General features: G+C 39.8%; 1 protein-coding gene across 2 annotated transcripts in view; it reads left to right on the top strand.

Moving 5' to 3' along the window:
* The window catches only part of LOC102292316 (protein kinase C-binding protein NELL1), a 322495-nt gene that overhangs the window by 273645 nt on the left and 21116 nt on the right, over positions 1–27734 (top strand). For both annotated transcript variants that reach the window (XM_014340030.2, XM_042228525.1), the window contains 2 exons: positions 8313–8408; positions 22479–22619. In XM_014340030.2, coding sequence (XP_014195516.1) covers positions 8313–8408; positions 22479–22619 — 237 coding nt within the window. The remainder of the gene's footprint in view (positions 1–8312; positions 8409–22478; positions 22620–27734) is intronic.

Here is a 27734-nt window from a genome sequence, read left to right as displayed (position 1 = left end):
TTATGATCACTGTCATGCTGAAAAATGAAACTGTTGCCAATCATGGTGGTTTAGATGGATGGTGGATGGTTTTCACATGGTGCTGCATGGTCAGTCTGATGGTACTTTTCCCAACGTGAGTGGCTGAAATGGAACCCCAAACCATGATAGAGCCTCCACTCTGTTTTATGGCTCAAGGCTGCTGTGTGTCGGTCTGGATAGACCCATACATGACCTAGTACATCAAACCGAGGCCTGAAATGCACCCCAAATGATAGACAGACTACGCCTGAATTATGACCCAGAACACAATCCTTGGTCCATGCATTGATGGTACTTTCAACGTGTGCTGATGCCCCAACATAAGCCCACTTAGCTCGGCCGTTGGCAGCCTCTGTAAAGAATATCAAAATCATTGTCATCCACGAACGGAGCTATGAGGACTGGACTGAAAGTGAGTAAAAAGCAGTCCAAGGAAAAACTCAGAAAGAGCTTAAGAAAGCCTGGAGAAATACTGCTAAAGACCACTTAACAAAAATGACAGGCAAGTCTGACTGCTTCAAAGGAAGATATTAAGAAAGAAAGTGTTTTGCACAGTAGTAGTAGTAGTAGCAACTAGTTATGAGGATTAAAAAAAAAGAAAAAAGAAAAAAAAGGTGGGAAAAATAAGACCTCGCAAAAAAATAAATAATCAAATTTCAACCTAGGCGTTTGTACTTCAGGGACAGCTTATTGCAAAATCTTGACACTATGAAGGTTTGCATGGCATCATTACTTTACAGTTGTTGTACAAAAAAGGTTTTAAAATTGAAATATGTGAATTGTGAGGGGGCCAGGAGGGACTCACTTTGTCACGGTTTGCGGGGCAAGTCGTGTGTAAATTATTAAAGGACCCAAAGTGCTAGCACAGCTCTGATGAGAGTGAGCTTTATTGAGGAGGACAGCAATCAACAAAAGGCGAGGGTGGCAAGAACAGAACTGACAAAACCTAAACTGGGAAAACTAAGAATAAAGCTAACCTGAAACCTTGAGACACAAACGGAGGTGCAGGGAGCCATCGATAGATGCAGGGGAACCAGAGAGGGCGACAATGCACACCAGAAAACACCAAATAACACAGACAAATCAGCAATGCACATGAGAAAACACAGGGCTTAAATATACACAGGGCAATCAGGGAATGGGAAACAGGAGGGAGACACGGCTGGGAGTAATTGGACATAACGAGACAAGGGGAAGCGAAACCAGAAACACTGATGGGAGACGCAGACCTACAAAATAAAACAGGAACTCACACATGCAAAGACACAGACTGAGACTTTACACAGAGGAAAACACAGAGGAAAACACAGACAGAAATGACGAAACATTAAACTGAGGAAGAACACAACCAAAAACCAAAATATATCACAACAATACACAAAACAAAACACAAAACGCTTGATCGAAGACCCAGGATCATGACACACGTGCTGATTTTCATTGACTGACCCATATGGAAGTAAAATCAAGGGAAACTTTAGTTATTAAACTGTCAGTTGTAACTTTTTTTTGTAGCACTGCTGAGCCATTTCCAACTCCATCCTACTGTACTCACTCGTGAATTAAAATCAGTTTCAATACGTGTGGGACTTTTCTGTACTTCCCGCATCTTTATCGTCACTCCCCAAAAACTGGTTTGGAAAACTTGAATAAGCTGTAGTTCTGTAGACAGAACAGTGTATCTGTATCTCTCCGCTGACTCACCACGAATACGCTGAAAATGATAACAAGCAAAAAGTCTTACTGAGTAGTAGGCCTATCATCCTGACAGCACGTGGAATAGACAGATGATGGATTAGCAATAGGAAACAGATGATAAGACAAGAACGAGGAGAAATAGGATGATTGAAGCGACAGCTTAGAAATCTGCACTGAAACAGACTGTGAATGAGACACTGATTTGGATGTGTGTGTGTGTGTGTGTGTGTGTGTGTGTGTGGGTGTGTGTGTGTGTGTGTGCGTGCGTGTGTGTGTGTGTGTGTGTGTGTGTGTGTGTGTGTGTGTGTGGACAAGGTGAGCAGCAATGGAACCGAAAGCACTGTATCGAACGGTTCAATATCGATACGAATATCGTTGCACCCCTAAAAATTAGATATTTCAAATTTGATAATTATTTAGCAATTTCTTACTATGACTTCATTATCAAAAAGGCTAACAATGTTCTTATCAGTTTTTATTTTTCTGTCATAGAATTCCAAAGCTCGCCTTTCCCCTTTCACACCTACTTGAATTTGTCGAGCATTCATCTTTCTCAACGATATTCCTGCTCCTAATTCAGAGATGGAACCTTGGACACCCAACGACCGTGAATATGACTGTTAGCCACGGCACAGAGTGGAATGATTTCATTCTTGCCACCCACTGGAAAGCAATCTAGGCCTGTAATGGGAAACTCAAATAGCAAATCTGTGGGTATAAGCATGTCTTGAGAAGTCACGAGTCAGCAACAGGCTCAGTTAAGCAATGAGATAGTTTAGCAGGAGGTCAAGAGACTTACAATTAAAGGAGGGCACTTTCTTTCTTGGAGCTCTGGGTCAGTCTATTTGTCGCTGTGGTGGGTTCTCATAATGACATGTAGAGGAGGCAATTAAGGGAAGAGCTGGAGAGGTGGAAAAGTGGGGAAAAAAAGAAGAATTTATTGAATGTTTAAAAAAAAGGAAGGGGGGGGGGAAGATTATGGAAAGAGGTGAAGTGTTGGTGAGATACTTTGTATAAGCCAGCAGTGAGACTAGAGTTTTAGAGGCTTGAGAACTGAACCTTCAAACAGTAAATATAAGGTTTTGGTGTCAGAAGGGAGGAAAGGGGAATCACTTTCTGCAACCACAATCTAAGGAGGTGGCACAGGGTACAATACAATTCTACTGCTCTTCTTTGTCTTCTATATGGTGCCATTCCATTGAAATGGGATGTTCCCTGCTGTTTGTTGAACAAGAGCGACACATTGCTATTCTTTTCTCAATCTTATTCGGAAATGGAAAACCATCAGTACCATACATTATATGTATGGTGCATGTAGAAAAACAACAAGAGCTGTAAACAACTGGCTTCTCATCTCAAAGAACGCCTCCACACCACAAAATCTATCAGGGCAAATGAAAAAAAAAAGGCCTCGAGCAGACCTTCCCAAAGTGTGGGGCCCGCCCCCTAGGGGGGCGCAGAGCCATGGCAGGGGGGGGCGGTATGAAAAGGAAAAAACAAAATGCTTGGACACTGCTAGCACGGGGCGCCCACAGAAACGCAAAGCAGGAGATGAAGCATCGCTGAATATGTTTCCAAACCAACTTCATTCTAAGCCAAAGACTAGAAAATATGGTGAAGCATATCTTCCCTTTGGCTTCACCTGCACAAGTGCCGAGGTAGGTCTCCCCTGCAGAATTGGTTTTCCCTTCGTCGGGAGCAGCGCTGGGCTCTCCAAATCACGGACAAACAGTATCCCACATTCTTGATTTTTAGTTCACAAACACTTGTTGTAATGACTAACTACTCCTGACATTTTGGAGATGTTAGCTCTTTATACAGTAAAGTTACAGTGGGATACAAATAATATCAGGCTGATCCTGCCACGATTTGTTCCCCCGGTTCAAATCACGGACAAACAGTATCCCACAGCTGTTTATGTTTTTAAACCCATTTTGCACAGAGAGGCATTTTTTGAAAAATGTATTGATAGCAATGTTGAATATTATTACACAGGAAAAAAACAACTACACGTAAAATAATCACACCGTGACGCCTCTGCCTTTCTAAATGGAGGGACAGTAACTGCGTGTAAAACTCCGTCGTTCGTTTTTGTCTCTATCTGCCATTCTGCAATTCATCTCATGTAAACAATAACGTGGCGCACAGCGTGACGTGAAAAAAGGCACATACCTTTGACGTTGCGTGACGAACTCTGTATTCCTCGTCCACACGTAAACGCAAAAAAGGAGTTTTAAAAATCTCAGTTTTCGGTGATTCGAAACGCCGTTTACGTGTGGACGAAACAGCTGCGTTTTCAAAAATACCCGTGTAGGTGCGGACGTAGCGTAAAAGAGTTAGTAGTTTATTTTTTACTACCTGTAATTTATTGCAGATTACTTGTATTTGCTTAATTGTTTTACTAAAGTTTGAGGTGTAAAATAAACCGCAATGGAGCAAAATATGGGTGTGTGTGGTTTTTTTCTTGTAAAACAAAGGGGGGCCCAGCAAAAAAAGTTTGGGAGCCACTGGCCTAGAGCAAGATGTACCTCCAGAGAAAAGTATACAGCCAAGTCCTGTCTTTTAGCACTCCTGTATACCGAAGATGAAACCACACCCACCTGTCACTGAAAAGCTGCTGTGTTCTTAATTATACATAACGTTAAGCCTCAATATAATTAAAAGGGGTGAATTGTGTAAATGTTCACTTTCCATACAGCTGCCATGAACAGGCAAATAATTAGCTGTAGAGACTGTAACAGTTTTTTTTAAATAATAGGCTATAAACATGTGCTCTAAAAGTGGCCGTTCTAACACGTACTTTATGGTAATTGAGTCACATTTAGTGCCTCAAGTAGTCACTTGATGAAGTGTAGTTTTCAGCAATTGCATAGCAACTTAATTTTTCAGCCTCAGAGGTTTCTCATTTTATTATACTGCATTTTTTTAAATGGGAATCACTGACAGGTATTGCTTGAATTTTTGGGGGCTGGTACTGTGTTTCACTCAAGACAGCAAAGTCTTACACTAATCTTATTCTTGTTATAATATCGGTTTATTACAGTATATTTAACTTTATCAGTCCTGCTTAAAGGCTTTTTAAAAAAAAAAAAAAAAAAGTCCAATAGGTTTTTTTCACATTTTCATTCAGCTGTTGGACTGGATTCCACGCATTTACTCATTAACACACTATTACCAGTAAGCATGAGCAAAAGTTCTGGATTAAAAGTTTTAGTGTTGGCTTAATTCATCCAGCTATTTCTTGACAGGAATTAAAATACTGGAGGCAACTTGAAACCGAGGCTTGTGTTTTGGAAAGAAAACTACCGCCTTCAGTCATACAGCACGCCCACTCCCAGTGAAGCCCCCTCATCTTTGGAAGTCATTAGTTCGACAGGCAGGCAGCATTATGCTGATGGCGGTGAAATGATAATTAGAGTTGGAGATAGATTGAGTCAATATAAGTGTAATTAATTTTTAAGTGTGAGGTTTATTAGTACGGAGGCGATCAGGCCACTAATGAGGGCCTGATAGAACTTCTTAAATAGTGCAACCAGATTAATAGCTCTAATAGCTTCTGGCAGTAGAATCTACTTTTATTTATTTGCTGCATTTGTTTGTATATTTAGGCCAACACTGGGTTGATCATTTGTGCTGACAAATGAGCTTTCTGTGTATTCATAAACCAAATGGAGACAAGCTGCTGCACAGATTACACACAGATATTACACTCACATACCCTATGTCTGTGACTTTAAATAGATTTTTTTTCTGCCCATTAAGGCTCATCTTTTTAATCGTGTCATTAATTAAGCTTAGAAATACTTAATGAACTTGCTCAATTAAGTCTGCCCTCTTTTTTGGTTTAATCCTCGCTTTAAGCACTGACTGACTGTCCTCTCTCCCTGCACCCACCCTTTACATCTGTTTTGTGGAGGATATTTCTCTGCCAGCGCTCCTCAGACATCCTCTTCTCCTTTGTGTTGGTGCTTCACAGTGTGTACACTCGTTGAACAAAATACAGCCATTTCCGCTGCTAGCCTGCTTCTAGGAAAAGGCTGTAAGAATGTTGGGAACACATGCGCTCACATGAGAGATTTCCAAATCACTGCTAAATGAGGAGCAGTTACTTTAATTATTTTAGATTCTTCCTTGCGGACATGGTTTGCAGACCGATGACCTCTAGTGTTAGTGAAAAAATGATTCTCTTTTAAACTGTGTGATAGTGTTATACTAATATCAATCAGGAATTTACCCTGATATATACCAAGAATTAATTAGGCCAAGAATTAATTAGGCCAAGAATTAATTTTCAATCCACTGATCACTGTTTACAAATGCTGGTGGTTTATTATTTTAAAAAAAATCTAATAAAAGGCTAAAACATCTGATGATAGCTGTGATTGCATTCCAGCAAATAGCATCCTGGACCAAACTCAATTCATTTGAACTGAATCAGCTACACCAGATGAACACCAATGAATTCTCACATTGCCTCGCCACATAACCTCAGACCACAGTAGGCCATCTCATCAGTACTGACCTTTCATGGAAAACAACGCCATATTATCAGTATAGGACAGGAAGAACTGTAAAATCTAATAAGCTACCAGTATCTAAAACAAATGCAACCTCACTGCATTAGAAGAACTAACAACAGTTTACTTCAGATAGCTAAATCAGGCAACCTGTTCATTGTGAGTGCCAGTAAGCAGTACTAAATGAATTAGTTCAACTGGCGTTTATGGCATAATTAACAAATTCATTTAGTATGACTCGCTCTGAAAAATCAAGTCATTCAAAGTGCTGTGACCTCACAATGAACAAGCTGCCTTAACTGACGCAAACTTAAATGAAGGTAAAAAGTTTGCATATATCTTTAATAAGTGTCAGCAACTTATGACGTCTGTCAAGGAGGTTGTGTTTTTGTAGTCTTTGCGTGTCACTGGTAATCTGTAAATGCAATAGCTCAAAAAGTTTTAAAGGAAATTCTGATGAAACTTTGTAGGGGTGTAGAGTGGGGTCATATTAGTAAATCTATTAAAATTTGACATGCATCCATCAAGGTCTTCAGGGTCAACTTAAAAAGCCTTATAACTTGTATGTGTTGCCAACATATAGAAAGAACCAATGTAAAGATTTTAAATATGATGTCAAATTTGACCTCTGACCTTTCCTTCAAGGTAAATACATGATCTTAAGGCCAACAATAATATAATAATAATCTTATATATAATCTTCTTTGATTTTGATAACATATAGGCATATAGGGAATGATTTATGGGGATAATAAATATCACGTTACTTTGGACCTCTCTGTCTTGTCCAAGGTCAAATGAGGTCAAAATTCCCATAAAATCTCTTTTATCTTTAAAACTATACTTAAAATCCTACTGCCTTTGTTTTATGATACTCATATATGGGGATTATAAACATAGCATTACAGTTTGCTGCCAAATATCATGTCACGTTTAGCCTCTGACTTCACTTTCCTATTTCACGTCTGCTTTTCTTTCAAGTTGACCCCAAAATGTGTTATACATCTAAAGAAAGTATAGTATTCAAGCAGGGCTTTTTTGAAACAGTCGTGTCAATCTTTTTGCAGGGCACTGGAAAATGATCAGAGTTTTCATGTAAGCACTTGTGTTATATTCTTGCTTGGCACCGTGGTGGAAAAGTTATCATAATGACCAAGCACAAAAAAAAAGAAGTGAGGCAGAAATTCAGTACGTGCTAGGATTTTATCACATTTAGGAACAACAGCAGCTCAGGTGGTGCTGCAGGTTGTCCTTGACACAGATCTCATCCTGATGTGCAGGTCAGCTCCTTGCACACTTGCCATGTGTGTGAGTGGTTGAAACTGTAAAGTCTTCCTGCTGTTATGTTGATAGATAGATGTGCTAACGTGAAATCGGCCCCATTTGCTAGTCGCACATGATAAGAACACATATTTTCCTTGCTGCATTTTGTCCCTTTGCTGTCCAATAGTCAGTAAAAGTGCATGCATCCACTGAAGGATACAGTAGAATTTTTAGTGCCATCTGGTTACTGGTTCTTTAAACGTGTTTCACTTTCCTCAGTCGCTAACTTGGTCTGATTTTCTGAACTGTACAGTAAATGTGCTGTAAAGCTTAAAAGGCAAAAGACAGTCATTTATCCGTTGCTCGTAACAAATTGCAAAAAAATGCAACTTTCTCCTTAAAAGGCAACACAATGTTCAGCCATCCTCCCAGAAATTTGATAGTTTTACAGCTTTATAAATTAGCTGCCTTTTACATGACCACTTGAAAGCACACTTTTCTATCAGATATAAATCTGAGGCAAGGTTACAGTTTTGATCTGTCTTTTTTTGTCTTCTTTATAATGAACAAACACTGCAGCATAAAAACCACCATTTCTAAGCCCGTGTGAATGGTGAGCGTGAGTAGTCCCTCCCAGAACTGTTAACGCATCTTGTAAAGATAGTCAGGGGAGCTTTTTGTAGCGTGTAATGCTTTTACAACATCACAAAAACCGCAGGATTTCAAAGGCTTTTCTGTGGCTGTGCTATTCGGGTCACAGAGGGGGGAAAACACAAAAAACTGAACTAATACATTTTTGGTTTCTCTTTCTAGCCTTCTGTGAGGAGGGATGCCGAAGCGGCGGGACCTGTGTGTCTCCCAACACGTGTGTCTGTCCCTCAGGATTCACGGGACACCGCTGTGAGACAGGTAAGACCTGAGGACATCACCTGACCCCACACCTCTCATCTGTCCAGTTTGTTCAGCCGTCTGTCCCAATTAAAATCATCACGTTGTTTTTATTGACTTTCAGGAATGACATCGGCAGGATGGTCATTAGATGTTTTCTTTTCCTACTTCACTCTACACACACACACACACACCTACACACACACACACACACACACTTTCATGCTCTGGCTTTAAAGTGTTGTTTAAATTGGACACTGCAGAGATTGAAGCTCCCAAGAGAGTCATAGAAAGAGTCAGCTAATTGTTCCCTACCTTCCTCTTCTCCTTCCTTCCTCCTTCTTCCTTTCTCCCTCTCCTTTTTCACTCTCCCCATCATTTCCCCCAGTTGTCCTTCCTCCTTTCTTTTCTTTCTTTTCATTTTCTCCTCCTTTGTCTTCTAACTTCTCTCGTTTCTCCTTCCCTATGTCTTTTTCCAGTTTTATAAGCTACTTCTCTTTACCTCTTTTGCTTCCTTTCATCCTCTGCCCACCTTCCCTGACCTCTTCTTGGCTCTCCTCGGCTTGCTCATTTTCTCCTTTCCTCCTCCACCCTTGTCCTTGTCTTTCTTTTTACCCCCCCCCCTTCCATTTTCTCCCCAGATTCTGTTCTTGCTTTTCCCTTGTTTTTTTTATTCCTATTAGCTTACTCCTTTACCTCTCTTTTCCATCTATCTCTACTTACACAACCTCTGTCTTCCTCTCGCTCCTGTCCCATCCTCCCCTATGCCATTAAACCTCCCGTCTCTGTGGTCTAATTTCGCTGAAGTGATCAACCTGCTCACATGGAGCACAGGAGTCACGGGTCAGCTATTTGTAGCATGTTGCCATGGTTTCTCTTTAGATAGGTCAGACAAAACCTTCATATTTTTACATATTGAATACATCATTTGTGCTGCTGTCAGTCAACCTCCTAATATGTAAGTGTAATGCAGAGGAAGATTCTCTTTGCTGTTTTATTTTGTGTGTTTGTTATCTTCATCACACATTTTAGACCAGCACCAGTGTCTTGAAATTAAATCCACACTGTGCATATTGAACTGATCAGACTTAATTAGGCTGTATAGCACATCTTCATTAGGAGGGAAAAATGTATGGGCATGATAATTTAACTCATTCCAAGTCTAATCTCAGAAAGCAGCCTAACTCTGCAGGCTCCAAACTGTAGTCAGCTACTCATGAGGATAACCAATCAATTAAAAATAAAAGTTTCAAGACCAGACAAGAAAGAAAGGTATCGTGCTTGAAATCATCAAAGACAGAGACACTATTGGTTTGATTTCAAATGTTCATAAGGCTTAATTTGTTTCCTGCACTGGGTCTCCCCTGGTGATGACCAGTCTGCTGTTTCCAGCTTAAAAATCGATCCCATGTTCTTTTAGGACACGTCTCTCCCTGCGATGCTCTGATCCAGAGTATACCCTTACTGTTTGGTCAAACATCATTCTCAGATACTCCCTGAAGATTGTGAATCAAATGAAAAAAACAAAACAAAAAACATACACTTTATGAGCCAAATGTCTCAGTACACACCTGTGTAGCATCCAATCATTTGTTCAAACAGAAGGAGAAGGCAAGACGTGTTTCCAGGTTTAGAGAGAAAGGGGACTGTGCTGTGTCATACATCTATATGCTGTACCACAGCTTAAAGTCTGGACCTCATTAAACATGTAAGGCAGGCTTAAATTTCTACATGCAGATACAGATACTCGGGTTGCAAAGACACCGGAAGGTAAGTTACACAGAAGAGAGACATCACTGCGTGACACAGACTGATCCTCCACTTTTTTCTCTCAAATTCATAACAATCATGAATCTACTAAAAGAATAACTTCCATCTCTATGACCTAACCACAGATCTGAAAAGGAATGTAAACTGAAATTCAAATAATATTGCCTGCAACATGTTTTTCTATCAGCTCTGATTTCGATGTTACATAAAATTACTGAAATATAAATTTCCACATTTAATCCATCGTCTGCTATAAGAGCACAGAATGGCTTTAAGAGCATATGGAAGTAGCTGGGCACACATTCGATGATGTGCAGAAATGGACAGCTGGTTAATGGGATGAAAGGTCTTGCAGGTCCCAAATGCCGAAACATGATTTATTTTCACTACATTTTAGTGTATTGACCATGAATAATTTTGTCTCTATAATATTGAACTTTACTCAGTTTCTCTATGGACTCTATTATATTCAATTGTTAATCAAATCAGTGTTTTTAATTTAGTTTCATTCATCAGTGGTATGAAAAAAACAGTTTGATTGTTAATGTATATCATTATGAATTGTTTGAAACATGCAATTTTTCTATGTAGAGTCATTTAAATGTTCTATTGGAGGTGCACGTGAGAAGGCTTTTCTTTTTGGGGGGGATAGCATGCAGGAGGTAGGACATAGGACGGCCACTCGTGCAATGCAAATTACTTTCAGTGTTCTGAAATAGGCACAAATCAACACAATTAGACATCACACAGACGTTGTACTGGGGGGCTGGCAGGTTAAAGACTGTTTAACTCTTTGCCCCATAAAGACATTTGACAACAATGCTAATGAGCGTCCAAGGGGGAAAGTGTTTAACGGTCTTTAACCTGCCAGCTCCCCAGGACAAAGTCTGTGTGAAAACAGTGCAGGTAATTTGCAGCTCGCCAGTGGTCATCCTTTAAGTTTTAGTTGATTCTGCGTATAGTATTCATATTAAGAAAACATGAACAAATGCAAAGTCCATTGAAAGTACTATCCCTGAAGATCCTTGCACTCCATGTGCAATATATAAAGACAGTATGAAATAATCTTAGATTTCATGTACATACTGTACCCGAACAGGAAGCGGTAGAAAAAAAAGGGAAAAGCTTTGCTCTCATTTGGAACAAATTCTTCTTGCTTTTATTGACTAAGGTGTTTGCTGGATTGTGTGACTTTAGAATTGAGCGCATAACAATGTTTGTTCTATCTAAAAGGTTTGGGAAAAAAAGACTCATCTTTGTATAATAAGGACAGTTCTCTACCTGCAGGTTATAAAAACCTGGCAGTCCTTTGAATGTTTTTTATGTTTTGTTTTTTTTCTCACCAGCCTCAGCTGTGTGGGTGTAAAGTTTGCTTCGTCCCAGTTTCGGCCTTTTCAGTCTCTAGCTTTGTGCTACATATTTGTCATGTTCCATCACTGGCACTGGCCTGTGGTGTTCTCTGAGCTTAAAAAGTCAGTCCATCTTTAACTTGAATTTTTTGACTTTGTGTTCATGTCATTCATCCTTAAATTTTTACAAATGCATTTTGAAATAAAATACCTTCGTCTATGCCTAAATTTCTCTCCTTTATAGAGCCGAAGACTGAAGTCAGTGTAGTTTTGATTCACTGCTCCTTCTTCTGGAATTCGTTTGATTAAAATTATTATATTAACCCTTGCTGCTTTTGCATCAGGAGATATATTCCAGATTTTATCGCATTTTTAGTCACATTTTTTCTTATAATTTACTCCTCTCACAGCCAAATCTTCAGCTTCAGATCTTCATCTTCAGTGAGTTAACGGCAAACAAAGTCACCACCTGTCTCATTTAAATTATTAACTTATTTTCCAACCCCTTAAATTTGTAGCTAAGGAGGAAAAAAAATCATATGATTTCCTGTAATTCTTGGCTCTGAAGATTTGAATCATTGATCTGGTAATCGGCAGGCATTAGCATGCAGGACATGTTTTGAAAGGCAATCAGGCAGAAACTAATTAACTCCCCTATTAACAGCATCAAATATCTATCAGTTAATTAACGTGGCAGTGAAGCTTCACAGCCGTGTTCTCCAAGAATGCAATATTATATGCAATATTATACAGTATCTCACAAAAGTGAGTACACCCCTCACATTTTTTAAAATATTTTGATCTTTTCATGGGACAACACTGAAGATATGACACTTTGATACAATGTAGTTAGTATACAGCTTGTATAATAGTGTAAATTTGCTGTCACCTTAAAATAGCTCAACATACAGCCATTACTGTCTAAACCATTGGAAACAAAAGTGAGTACTCCCCTAAGTGAAAATGTCCAAATTGTGCCCAAAGTGTCAATTTTTTTTTTATTCAATTTAATTCAATTTTATTTATATAGCGCCAAATCACAACAACAGTTGCCTCAAGGCACTTTATATTGTAAGGTAGACCCTACAATAATGTTTGGCAACAATTATTTTCCAACACTGCCTTAACTTTGTTAGCCATGGAGTTCACTAGAGCTTTACAGGGTGACACTGCAGTCCTCTTCCACTCCTCCATGATGACATCATGGAGCTGGTGGATGTTAGAGCCCTTGCACTCCTCCACCTTCCATTTGAGGATGCCCCACAGATGCTCAATAGGGTTTAAGTCTGGAGACCTGCTTGGCCAGTCAAGTACCTTTACCCTGAGTTTATTTAGCAAGGCACTGGTTTTTTTGGAGGTGTGTTTGGGGTTGTTATCATGTTGGAGTACTGTCCTTTGGCCCAGTTTCTTCAGAATGTCACAGACAGTGTTGGCCAAGTTACCTGAAAAAGGTAATTAGTTACTTTATTACTTAGTTGCTTAGTTACTTTTTTAAAACTTTTTTTAAACATTTAATATTAACATTGGAGCACGTTTGTGCAAAGGCTGTCTGCCTTTCCAGTATTCAGCTTTCAAGAACTACATCTTACTTGACAAAATCTCCTTTTGTGAAGCAGTGTTTGCAGCGTCTGAAGCTCATTATTATCTCTGAATGCATTTTTTATGAGAGAAATATTCCGAGTTGAAACTCCGGCTGAAGTTGAATCGGTAAACATTTGAAGAAGCTCTTAAAGTCTAAGTGCTGAAAGGCTGTGAAATTAATCTTCCATGTGAATGACAAGAGGAGTGAGAAGTGTCGGCTGCAATCTCGCCGTTCAGAATGAGTGAAGTATTTTCTGATCTCCAACATTATATTGTTATTTCAGTTCTGTTTGTTCCTTTAACTGTATCCCCATTCACCTCTGCGACCGTTTCACAGCCTCAAAACTCAAAGTATATGCTATTGTAAATGATTTTTTTAAAAGATGGAAACAGTGGATGTAGGGAGGAAAGATGGAGATAAAATACTTTCATGTCCTTACAGTGCTGTCTGGGTTGCTGGAGTTTCCCCTAGAAGACTTGCCATAGGCAACGTGTAAGAGGAGTGCAGAGGGTTCTTGTTTTACCTCTGTGCATGACATATTCTCTGTCACTGCATTTCATTCTCAATCTGTCTACCCATCTGTTGAACTCTCTTAGTATCTGTCTCTGTTTCTCATGTACATCTGTCTCTATCTTCTGACTCCACTCCTAACTCGCTCTCTGTCGCCCTCCCCTTCTGTGCAATAACGCTGCTCCACTGACACTCGTCTGTATACTGTAGCTCAATGAGAGGTTGAAAACATCTAAATATAAAGCCAGCGGGAAAAGAGATGATCTTACTGCTGATCTTTTCATCTTCTCCCACGTTGATGTGTTCTTTGGGGCTGCCTGTCTTTCTCCAGTGGGCTTACATAGCTGCCACTGATCCACATTTGGACCACTCTGATTTTACTTTCTGAAAGTCTTTACACCAAAGGAGTCAAAAACATAACAGCTGACCTAGGAATGAACTCCCACTTCATATATATTCAACTTCATTGTCAAAAATAGCATAGTTTGAGTATGTAATGTACTAGAGTATGTTCTGCTGGAACAGAGCTGACAACTTCTGTTGTCACCAGTGTGACTTTATAAGAGAAGCAGCAGAAACAGCTGTGGGTGAAAACCAACCATGCCAGTGTCACTATTCAAGGTTTATGGTCCAATATCTCCTAAATGTTACATTAACCTCTAAACAACTCATGAAGATTAGGTTAAATTAGCTAGAACTGAACCCCCGCCATTCATACTGAAGCCTCATTTTGAATAAATCACTGTAATGATTACATGATGAGGACTTTTTCTGGAGTGTTTTCACAAAATTATTGATTCAGACTTAAATGTTATTTAGGAAACAACTTTGGCAATGAATGCTTCATGATCGCCAGACATTGCTGAGCAATCACATTTTGCCTTTGGTACATTTAGGGTTAAAAGATGCTGGCATCTAAGTAAGACAAGTCTGTACGCATGCAGGTAATATATAACTACAGTGATTTTATTTAAATGTGGCTTTTGGGTGTGCTGTAATGAAGTCAGGAAAAAAGAAGAAAAAACTACAATAAATGCAACCATTTCCAAATTGCTGACATCTGACAGTTAAGAAGTATCAGTATTAGTAGCAGTACAGGACAATGTAAAGTTAGCAAGTTAAACCACTTAACAGTTTAATTGGGTGAGTATGCTGACTGCTGAACCACTGCTGAACCTTGCACCCTTGTACACCAGACAGTTACAGCGGTTGACAGGTTCGATTTTTCCTTAGCGCCTCGCACCCTTTACATAGGGACTTTTAGTTCCTTTGGGTGAAGGTTTCTGGTCACAAGCAAAGCGATGAGCAAATTATAACTTTGTGTCTTCATGGGTGACATCATGCTCAAAATCATGATCATTATTAGTGCTTGTTTTCGGTATTTTGTGCTATGCTTGTTTATCATCTGTTGTGTATTATGCATGTTAGGTTGGCTGACTCACGACTACAGAACTAATTACCAACAGGTACAAATAAAGTAACCTGAACATGAACTTGTTTAGAAGTGCACACATGGACAGCTGTGAGCACCAAGGATGAGTAGTTGTTGTTATTATGCTATTTCCTGCCTCACCTGGAGTTCCCCTGGAGAGCAGATGTATAGTTGATGCCATTGTAGCGTGGTGTCTGCATGAACGGGGATTACATTGAGCCTTGCAGTCACACTACGTTCACATAATTTATATTACTCAAACCCGCGGGCTTGCAGAATATAAACTACAACACAGCAGTTCTTTAAGTGACAGGCTAAGCTCTTGTGTGGTCAGTCCACTGCTCCCTTAATCCAACATGCTGTTAGCTTTAAGCACCGTTACTGGTCACAGACCATCAGGCAGCAATGAACACAAACTCTGGTTGCCGTCTCTGTCTAAGGACACATTAATGTTAATGCGCCATGTGACATTTTCCATGATGTTGTGTTAGTAGGTTAGTAGGGCTGGAATAGCTGTAATTATGGAAAGCTCAAGAGGCCAGAGGATTCTCTCAAGTGCTTTGGGATTATTTTAACTACAGTATGTTTGGGTTAATTCCAAGTTTTCTATCTGAGCTAAAGTGCACAGCTCTTCACAATCTGTGTTGTCATAAAGTTCTCATTACTCACCGGGAACATCCACACTGGGCAGAAGTGAACTTGTTTGTATTGTAATAGAAGGAAACAGAAGGAAACATGAAATGCAGTCTGCTCTCTTTTTCTTTTTGTAGCTATAACAAAGATTTATGGGGTATATTTATGTGTGTACTCCAGCATATTGCAATTCATACAAGGTCATCTGTCCACTTCACTTCCACAGACAAAGAGAATGGAAGGCTTCCCACACTAAAGCATACTTGTAGACACACAAGAGCTTCAATATAGCTTTGTAAACTAGTGTACTGAGCATCAGGAAATATTGAGTGTGCGCAAATGAAATCAGGTTTTATTATAGTTAAATAAAAAAACTTGTTAGGCAGGTGATGGATGGCATGTTAAATAATGTGTGCTTCCCATAAAAACAACCACACAGACCTGATTTTTCTTTGTTTACAATTGCTTCTGTGAGGGAGAAAAGAGTCTAAATTTCTTGGGAATGGAGCAAAGGTCCTAAACTGTAGGACAGGCAAATTCTGAGCTATGGCTAGGATTACATAGTTTAAAAGGTTCTTGTTAAAACCTGCTAAAGGGGATAAGTTACCTTCCCTGCTTACTGTCTAAAATCTAAACCTGCACTGACTAGAAATAGCAAAGGATTTGGGGAATTCCCCGGGGCAACAGTTCACACAGAGGTAATATGTCTGTGAATGCCATGGAGACAAATATGATGAGCTGGCGATATTTGGTAAAATATTATCTATTACAGATTGTGTGTTTGTCTTAAGTCAAATGTTTGTTTTCTATGGGATTTTGTTTATTTATTTATTTATTGCCAGTAAACCTCTTAAGGAACTCTCAAGCAAAGCCAGCCAACTTTGAGGTGATGCTGTCTTTTCACAGATATAGATCCAGTTGCTGAATAAAGAGGCTCTTACCAAAATTTGGATCTGCTCTAGAACATACATTTAAAGAGACAGAAGCTATCACACAGAGGTTAACACTTGCTGGGCCTTAAAGTTTTCAGGAAAGTCCTTCAACCACTTTGGCAGAGTTCATTTCAAAGCTGCCTCTTTGTGCTGCCTGTGAGGGCTTCTTTTGTATTTGCCATATAAACAAACTAGGGAGTAAAATAGATCACAAAGAATGATCCAAAAACTAGCAAAATAAAAACAGTAAGAGAAAACCAAAGGCAGGGCAGCCAGGGGAATGAAGAAACACAGACTACATATACACACCAGGGAGGGGGGATAATGAGACATGAGTGAACTGAGTAAAAACAATCACATAGGTGGGAAAGGGAACACAGGGAAGTTAAAAACAAAAATGAACAACAACATAGAAAAAAAAACAGAAAGCCACATGATGAAATATTCTTAGCAGGACAAAAGGCCCCGGGGCAAACCCAGGACACGCTTGGAACGCCATAAAAGTGTTGATATCGCATTTTTTCATTTGGAATAATTTCGTAATCCAATCTAATAATAATTAAATCATTCCACATGACAATATATATAACAGAGATGACCGAAAAAATATGCAGTCTAGATGGGTAGTGGTCAGTTGGTGATCATTTTGTTCTTTCTTCCTGTTTCCTGGAATTAAAAACACACACACACAATAATAGTGTCCTAACACACATGCTTTTGAAAAAGTGATGATGGCAGTAAAGCTTTTATCCCATTGTTGCTGTTCTTCTTGTGTCCTCCTCATTCTTCACACCTTGATGTTGAGAGTCTGTTTACAACAACAATGTCAAATATGGAAATAATGAGCTTAGTGCATATCGTGAAAACCAAAGCCCTACACATTTGAGGAGTTTGCGTGTGTTGGGTGGCAGGAATTGAATTAGAGGTACTTGTTCTTTTTTGACAAGCCTCATAGTAATTTACCAGGATATGATGTGTACACTAAAGACGTCAAAATACAGGCCGAGCTTTGTAGATAACAGGAAATGAAAGACAAAGCTTATTCCTTCATTTAATTGAAAATAAACTTGTTCCTTAGTCACATCAGCGAATTCAAGTTGGGCTGCTGAAAGACACAGTGACAGGAGAAAACTGAAACATTACAGAGAGAAGGAGAAACAACATATAAAATATTCAAGTGAGACATCTGGAGACACGTTCAGTCTCAAACATTTGTTATTTCGCAGAATACGTGATCGGCTGTGAGTGACAGGCAGTGGGTTTTACACGCCGTGTGACTCTGTTATCGTAGCAAGGTCATTGTAGGAACGAGCCTCACCAAGAAATGTGTTCGGCAAGTGTAGTGAGGCCTGAGCAGAGAGGTTGGGGCACTATGTTTCATTGCTCAGCCAAAAAAAACACAAGTTTAAAACATATTAAACACTCGATCATTCCTGATGATCCTGAAACCTCAGATATAACCTGCTTCCTCCTAGCTCATAGTATGTTTGGGTTTTTTTTTTAATTAAAACCAATCATATTGTCACCGAGCTTGATGCAATGGCCATTTATCCCGACTCTGACTTTGTCATGTAACTGAAGCAGATTGTGATCAGTGCCTTTGTTCTTGCACAATACCTCAATTAGGAGTTGAGAGCATGTGATTTGACCTTGATCAAATCAGCACCGCTGTGCATGTAATACGAAATCTGACTCTGCTCTTCTCAGAGAGAAAGCCCAGTGTAGATAACCTCTTGAAGAGACTTTTAAAACTAGAAATATTTGTCCCTACTGGTAACAATGTGAGGTTTTTGTCATCTTCTTTTATTTTTTCTGTATTTTATTCTACTGGAAAACCTTGGGTCTTGACATTGATATGCATATTTGCCAACTTACCAAGAAGCAGGATATTGCACCCTGACACATTGCAATTACAAGTCAACCCACATGACCTGATGGATTCTCTCCCAGTGCTCCAGTGCTAGAAACTACAAGACAATCCAATGTATCTGGGCTGCTTTGATGACATAAATGGGATCGCTCCACTATACAGTGCAGGTGGTTTGTTGTTGTGGCTGATCTGTGAATAGAATAGAGGGATGACGAGTATTGCTTTAGTGTCCAAACTACACTGCATACTGTACCAAAGCAATCAGTCAGCCTTTAAAGAATCTGCTTATTTGCACTCTTTCACATACCATCAGTTCTCCTAGCAACATTGCTATCAGTGCAGAATATTTAAGAAACTTTTTCAGACTTTTCTTCCTCTTCTAGCAACGGATGTCAGCTTTTGTCAAATAACATCTTTGCCCTGTAGCCTGCAACGACCACTACCAGATTGTGGTCTGCCCATTGAAAATCACTGACCTATTCAGTGCATAGCTCACTGATGCAGCACAGTCAGAAGTGACACTTTCTTCTGTGTCACTTCTGACTGTGCTCCCTGTGTGCTGCAGCACTTTGGATTCCAAATGAAATACTGAGTTAAATTTAAACTTTATAGCCATAGCCAGTGAACGTCACAGATGATACTTTACAAAATCCATGTTGGGAGGAGGTGAGGGTTGATGGGAAGGTCAACAACTTTGGACAGCGATGCATTCCCTGATTCAAGGTGTTTCTTTTAACCATGATAATTACATAACCTAAACAGTGTGTTTATTATAAAATCAAGTGCAGCTCTTCAAGGGAACAGAGCAAACCACAACATCCACTAAAGCAGTTTCTGTCACTGTTGATGTGTAACTCACAAGTATTCATTGCATTACCAAATTTCAAGTACAAACTATGTCATAACTATGTACAAACTACTTTTATTGCACCATATGGACTTTCTTTCTGTCTATGTCTATGTAGGACTTTATTGCTTGTATTGGACAAGATGACTAAGGTCATGAAAATTCAACTGACTGGCCCCCAGTTACCATGTCTGTGTTGTTGCTGTGCTGTCCTAAAATACATCATTCTTAAACCATACAATCAATATCTGTATAAATACTTACCCTGCAGAGAAACTCAAACTAGGTGGCATAATACTGTTTGAGACTGACATGTTTCTATGCTCCGTTTCCAAACCAAGATGAAAAAACACAGTTAGGTATCATATTTTTTTGTAACCTTGTGAAGAAAATGAGCTTTTTGTTATTCAAATGCATTTTTAAATTTAAATAGACAATAACTACGGGAATTGGGAGCATTTCTAGCCAAAGATGGAATAAAAAAGACTTCACATGACTCACAGTGTAACCGGAAGTATTTTTTGTTGCGTGGAAAGACATTTTGGAATACGTCCTTTGTCATCAATTATGGAGCAATATGTTGGTAAGCAATGCTGGATTACTGTTATTAAGAAAGCAGACAGCACTCTTGCCTGTTATTTGTGTACTCTAGATTTTTCATAGAGGGTATTATCTTTTCAAATCCTTTTCCATTACGAAGGTAAGCATGTTTACTGATGCAAAACAAAAAAGGCTATTCCATGAGTTCCAGTATTAATGATACAGAATACTGAGTTCTAAACTATATATGTGAGTATTAAGCATAAATGGATTTCAAATCTTTCTGTGATGCTAATTCACACTTTCTTTCCAGTGTTTTTTCCAAGGACCTTTAATTTGAAAATTAACTGTCTGTTTTAATCAGTGTGGCTATGCGTGTGTGTAAACAAATGATTTGAGTGCTTGGGTGGCTCTGCGTGGACTTTGTTTTTTATGGCTTTCAGTGAAAAATGGAAAATGGAAACAATACAAATCTGGACAAATGATTATACTCTGACTAACCAAAGCCAGGTCTTAGACTATATCTGTCTACAGTAAATAAAAATATGATATTCTTTTAAAAATTCCCCTGTGGATCCAAAAACAATGCGCATAATTATGAAGCAGTTACATAGTTTTGACAACACACAGTCGTTGAACATATGCCCCCTCGTGTACTTGCACAGTGCTGCTCTTTCTTTGGAGGAGTCTGCTTCTCTCAGCCACCAGTCACTTCTAATATTGGGTTGTTTAAGTGAGATGTCAGAGAGGGAATCTTTTGGTGTAACTTTGACCAGATCTTTGACCTGAGAGGCGGGCAGAGGGCAACCCTCCCAGCAGCTGTCACGTCTTATTACCTACAGTGCACCAGGCTACAGTGTTGAGCTCTCCTTGTGTTTATACACCAGTAAATATGTGTGTGGTTTAAAGTCCTGGGCAAGGTGTGTACTTTCACAACAGGGCTGGAGCAGTGCAAACATGACCGTTGTTCAAATACCAAATCAATTTTTTTAATACCGTTTTTCTTGTTACAGCATGTTAACTATTAACCTTAAGCACGGTGGGATTGGTGGCATTTCAGCATACTGAAGTCAACAATGCTATAAAAAAAATCATCATAGGCAAGATGTCACTTCACAGTGTAACTGTGTCAGACAGATAGATCCACTGCAGATGGCAACATCCCGACAAGAGCTGCAGTTTAGCCATCTACAATTTGGCTAAACATTACAATTTTTCCCTAGTCAAACTCACTCGAATCCTTACACATGCCCATTTTTCCTGGTTCTAACACATCAACTCTGAGGACTAAATGTTCACGTGATCCCTAAAATATCCCACCCACTAAAAGCAGCCAAGAGATAATTAGTTATTCAGTTCCCGTCAGTGGTCATAACGGTATGCCTGATTGGTGCAATGTAGTATGGAACGATCTGGAGGCCTAACAAATTGAACACAATATTTTTCATGATATTTCTTCATCCAAGCCATCCTGCTAAAAAGGTTCACACACCTTTGTTAATATGATTTCTATAGAAGCTTAAAATATGACAAAATTGCTGTATCTCGGTTTTAGTACATACATGAACAAATGATTGCCCTGCCCTGTCACTGGCACTCTTATATGGAGCAAAACTGTTTGCACTTTGCGCTTCCCCTTAATCACAGGCTTAATCTGCAACACTATCAGGCTGAACAAGACAAAGCCCAGCAGATTTCAGAAAGTGTGGATATTGACTTATTTTGATCATATTACCCTACACCAACAAGTCATGCATGGAGCTGCACTGATACATTGACATGCAAGAAACAAAATCCAAGTTTACAGTCAAGCAAGAGCTGCAAGCTGAAGCACTGTATATTTGCCACTTACTTCTATTGCAAGCCACTTTTCTGACACATGCACTACAAAGGCAAGTTCGTTTTGGATCCCCAGCATTTTCACTCAGATTACTTGCACATATAGGTGACGCAGCGGTTGCTAAGGAAGTAGAGCTGCTGCTCAGTCCTCGGCTCCCCCATACGCAGGGTCTCAGGTTCTTTTCTAAAGATATGTTTCTCTTTTTTCAAGAAATATTGCCAACTGTAATTATCGTCATGTACTGGTAAATCATTTGAGTTGTCACATAGTGTGTACCTCCTCGAGTCAACTGTATATCACTGCTGGACTTGGGAAGATATTTAGGTTGTTAATTTTTACAGTGCAGTGCTCACACCATAAATAATGGATCAGAGAGATGTACTCTCCCAGGAAGGTGCAAAGACCTAACACCTCTGGGGTGAGCCTCTGTATGCATGCTGCACACCAGAGACAAAGTGTGAATGAGCAAGGAGAAGAAATAGAAAGGGGGGGAAAAAGTGCGCTACTGGAAACAACTCTGCAGCCAAATGGTGTGATTTCTAAGAGACTTTGATCCCTGCTGCGGCAGACAAGCTGGAGATGTGTTTGGCTGTTTAATGTGGGCATCCGCTGACCCAGCTCTGCTGTCGCGGCAGTGGTTTTGTTCTGATTGGCCGAACCGCTGCAGATCAAAGAACAGGCAGAACATCAAATGACACAAAATGAGCTGAAGTTTCAGGTTTGCGCTTGTTGCCAGGAAAATGTTTTGACTGACAGTGATGTTGCTGCGTGTGTTCGTGTCCTCAGATATTGACGAGTGTTCAGAGGGCCTGATTGAGTGCCACAACCACTCCCGCTGTGTCAACCTGCCTGGCTGGTACCACTGTGAATGCAGAAGTGGTTTCCATGACAATGGATCCTACCTGCTCGACGGGAGCTCCTGCATCGGTGAGCATACACTGAATTGAAACTTATCACTACTGGAAACATCACCTCCTCAGCTTCTGTGTGCCCGCCACCTAGCAGCTGTAGACTCGTCTCTTTTTCTCTGTCTAATTATACTGTTACTGTCTATCTTCCATCTCTAAACCTAAGCACAGAATGCGATGTTGTGTATTGGTTTAGCACATTTGTGTTTGATTTAACATGCCCTCTGTGGGACAACCAGTCTAATTAAAGGTCTTGTCACCTTTAAAGCTCGAGATCCGACCGCTTGGTGTAAGCTATTCATGGGAACACATGTCGGCCTTGTGCCATTGTTATAGTTTTTGTGTTGGGGGAATTTCGCCAGCCAATAACAAGGAACAATATTGGCATTTTTTTGTGCTATTTGCTTTTCCCATGGCTGAACAAAAACAAAAGTTTATTTTTCCTAAATTTTGAGTGGTCGGGTGTGACTCACACTTTGGTTACATAGGTTACTGTGAGGCTATTTCATGTAGAAGGTTGCTTTGAGCTAGTGTTTAGCAGATTTACACTACATTGCCAAAAGTATTTGCTCATCTGCCTTCATATGTATATGACTTGACTGACATTCCATTCTTAATCCATAGGATTTAGGAGGTTTAGGAGTGTCTTTATGGGAATTTTTGACCGTTCTTCCAGAAGCAGATTTATGAGGTCAGTCACTGATGTTGGACGAGAAGGCCTGGCTCACAGTCTCTGCCTTAATTTATCCCAAAGGTTTTCTGTTGGGTTGAGGACAGGACTCTGTGCAGGCCAGTCAAGTTCTTCCACACCAAACTTGGTCATCTGTGTCTTTATGGAGCTTGCTTTGTGCACATGTTAGAACAGGACAGGGCCATCCCCAAACTGTCCTGTTTGGGGATGTTGTCAAAAATATCTTGGTATGCTGAAGCATTAAGAGTTCTTTTCACTGGGAGGGGCTGAGAACAACTACTTAAAAAAGAAACCTACCACAATTCCTCCCCCCCCCCTCCATCACCAAACTTTAGATTTTACACAGTGCAGTCAGATAAGTACCTCATCTATCAGATGAGGCATCCTATCACAATACCACACTGGAATTGAGAGGGACCAATTCTTTCACACATGTTTTTAGAAGCAGTCTGCATGCCTAGTTGCTTAATTTTATACACCTGTGCCCATGGAAGGGACTGGAACACATAAATTCAATGATTTGGATGACTGACTGAAGACTTTTGGCAATATAATGTAGCTAATGTTTAATTTGATTAAGATCACATTTGTTAATAGCAACAGAACTTGAGGAAACAGTAGCTGCTCGCTGATTCCCGATCCTGTGACATCAGTGCCTCATTTTCTGTTTATTTCCCACATTCTTCCTTTACAAGAACAGAAGCTCAGATAAAAAATTCTCAAGAAATTCAAGCCATTGCTTTGCTTTTTTTTTTTTTGCCCATGCACCATTGCAGAGTGTAATAGGTCTAGCGAACAGGATCGTTTGGCTGAGTGAAATGCTTTTGCCTTGATTTAACCTTTAAATCATATTGCAACATCAGCAGTCTGGTTTGATTTATTTACTTGAAGAAGAGAGGCACGATTTCAGTAGATTCCCTTCCAAGAGAGTGAGTTTCACTTCAACTCAGTTCTGAAGGAAAGCGATAAGAGAGATGTACCAGAAATGTCAGACTTTAACCAACAACAGCTTTGCATCACATTAACACACAGACTGAACACCCACCTCATATTGCCACACTACAAATGTTTTGCCATTATGATGTCATATTTGCTCATTCAATTAGTGATTAAATCGTTTCATGCACAGTGACTTACAGGTCAGCACAACCACCTACTGCAAATATCATTCATGTTGGTCTCCAAAATACAAATAAAAACTTGAAATATCTCAAATCCAGTTTTTCAGGATTTTGCAGTTTTGTATACTTTTGCCAGGTATTTAGACAGTGGAGTGAAAGTGTTATTTCCCTCAGTGGTAATATTAAAGGAAAAAATGACTACAGCTATCTGCTTGGTATCAAAAATACAGCCCATATAATCTTGCAGCTCTGAAATGATGGTGGCTTGGTTCTACGTGGATATTGGCAGCTGCAGAGAGCTTACATCAGCTGCTGTGGTCGTGATGGTTGTTGTGAATAAAGCATCAGGAACTGCTGTAGAAAATCCTTCTTGCAATATAATCCACTTCTCCACTCTGGTTCTTAATTTCAACACATTCCACAAAGCTCCTTCCCTAAGTGCACTGCTTTTTTTGGTGTCATAATTTTTCTTGTACTTCTTGTACTTTCTTGTAAGTAGTACTTATTTGATCAAGTGTCTAGTGGCACAACAAGAAAACACTGTGTAATGAGATGTCTTTATGATAATAAGATGCATAAATATGGTTGATTACCTTCATCTAATGGTCTTTAGTTACTCTGATGTGCACATTCAGTCATGAGTCTTCAAGCAAGTCTAACTGGATGTTAACTTTCTTGTGTTCTGAGGCTTTATGACTGGGAATTTGGTGTATGCAGTGGTGTGATTAGTGAAAGCACTTGTGTTGCTTTCTAGGCTTCATAAATGTGGATGGTACATGTCGGATGCATTTGAGTGCATGTTGGAGAGATAGTATATCCGCCACCTTTTCTCCGCCCAATTTACAGTATTAGGCTGGAAGCCGGCAGGGGAAATAAGTACAAATGACATTTTAACAGGATTTTCCCCCTTCCACAATATCCCTCCAACAGCCCTTCATGAGTCAACCGAACATAAAGTAGCATTTTGTAATAAGAAAGTTAGCTCGAAGCAGGGAGCAGCAGTACTAGTCAGTTAACCACGTCGTTGGCTCTGTGTTAGCCAAGAGCATGTCACCACCGCACAGGGTGTTTCACCCTGTGCAAGTTACTCCTCGTCATTAATTTTTTACAGAATATCCCACAGATTAACAATAAAGGTTTGTGGGAGCAACAGTGTGGAGATGGAAAACTTCAAAGACTGTTGATGAACCAGCACCCTCCTTAAATGAAAATCTATGAGATATGATTGCTCTCATATTTTCGTACACAGAACTGCTTTTATGTGGATAGCTTCTCATTCACTTGTTTTTTGTTTTTCTTTTCACTAGCCACTATGCATAAAATGCCAAATCCTGTCCTTTTACTGATATTGGGTTAAGGAGGTGGGAGTAGGACTCAGAAAAATGGAACTCTTGGAAAACACTTCAGAGCTCAATGGGGGGAACAAACACTCATGATATCTAAACTGACATGGATTGAGTAATGTGATAGGAACAAAAGGATGCTACATTGTTTGATGGAAATGGAAATGATCAACAGAGGGTGGAAATCAAAGACACCCCAAAAATCAAAATGAAAAAATGGTGCAACCAATGGTGTCTGTCACATGTGCTCAGGGTGAACCTGCTCTCATCTGTGAGAAACACAGGTCGCCAGCGGTGGACCTGTGCTAATTCTGATATTCTACGGTTATGTGGTGGCAAAAATAACTCAAGTGGTAATCAGTCGGAAATATTCTGTGTTTTGGCAAAAAAGGAAATTAGGGAATTATACAGTGTTGGTGGATGTGTGCCCTGTGAAAATGGCTCGTATGAAAAGGACGTGTCACTTTTTTTTTTTTTATAAATAAGTGTTTTGTTGTAACGTTGGCATTAATTTCTGTTTTTGAACGTAGAGCAAATGACTCAGCTGCTCTGAGGGCATCCTGCTGTGTGACACATGGATCTACAAGAGTGTTTTATTTGTGAAGCCACTAAGTGCACTCTGCCTCAGTTTGGGCGTGAGAGGGCCATTAATCAGCTGTCACACAGGCGCTTCAAACACATCCGCATAGTCTGCCTTCCTCTCTGTGTCATATTGTGTTTTCTCACGATAGATTTCACTGCATTCTTAGTTCTGTGTGTTGGCTTGGCTACACCACGTCGCGATGCCCCAGGCAAAACACTGTATAGTGTTGCATTGTGCCACGCAACTCTGCTATGGTGAGGCTGTGACTGAAAGCTGCATGTGCTGCGTTTTGACAGTCGTTCATTACGCCTAATGCTTTAGGGGGAGACAGGTGGCTTTAATAAACAGATTGTGAATAAAGATGAGGATAATACCGCATAAACTCGCACTGTCTCCCTGCAAGACAGGGTTTCTGCATCATTTTCCCTCTCTCTGTGGTGTACGTGACCTTTTCCATATGGACTGCCTGGAGACATACCAAAGAAAAATAGTGTAAATACTAAAATACCCAAGCTTTCTGATGCTCTATAATTACCAGCATCTGTCAGTGGGATTTAGTAATTTGTGCGCTTGTTGTAAATGTGTGTTATCATGTACATACACAGGATTAGTGCTTTCATGTGTAACAGCACATTTAACTGCGAGTGTAAGTTCTACATGTGATTGGCTGTGCTCAGATGGTTACTCTAAAGGGCTTTTTGTATTTAGTCGTCTTTCGTAGGCCACATGTGAGAGCAGGCTTCATCTGTGAGCAGCAGCTTGTGGCTGAATGTGGCGAATGTAGCATGAAGAGCATTAATCCTCCACCAGCAGAGGTACAGTGTGTCTGACTGGCTGATGGGGATTTCATTTAGCGTATGCAAATAGTCTGTTGCTGGCACAATAAATTCCCGACTGCGCTGCTTCCTGATCTCTATCTCTCTGTATCGTGCAAACTTGATACTGCAACCAATTAGAGCGCTATACATTAAGCAGTGTCACCATTGTTGGGAATGATTTGGCAACAGGCACTGGCCAAGATTCATGTATCCACACAAAGCAGGTCTGCCCGCTGGGTACCACTCATCATTTTCCACCAGCAGTAACATAAATATATGTTGCATGGTGTTAACAGTCTGAGCAACTTGTGCCAGAGGTGCTAAAAATGTCAGTGTAACACTCCAAAGGTACAAGTCATGTGTTTTTGTTGCTTTAGTGTGTCCTTTGATAACATTACACTCTTATAGCAAGTTAATATTAGCTTGTAAGCACTGATTGAGGTAGCAATAAATCGCCTTACATTTGTTTGGCTGTGTTTTTCACTCACAATTCATAAAGCAGTACAAACTTTACAGCTGCTCCTGATCAGCTGTATTATTTAAGATGCACTCTGGCACTCACTACAAACACCTTTTCA

Source organism: Haplochromis burtoni, unplaced genomic scaffold (genome assembly GCF_018398535.1).
Source record: "Haplochromis burtoni strain Fernald_Lab_line unplaced genomic scaffold, NCSU_Asbu1 Contig_329, whole genome shotgun sequence".
Lineage (NCBI taxonomy): Eukaryota > Metazoa > Chordata > Actinopteri > Cichliformes > Cichlidae > Haplochromis > Haplochromis burtoni.
This window is presented reverse-complemented; position numbering and strand designations above follow the sequence as displayed.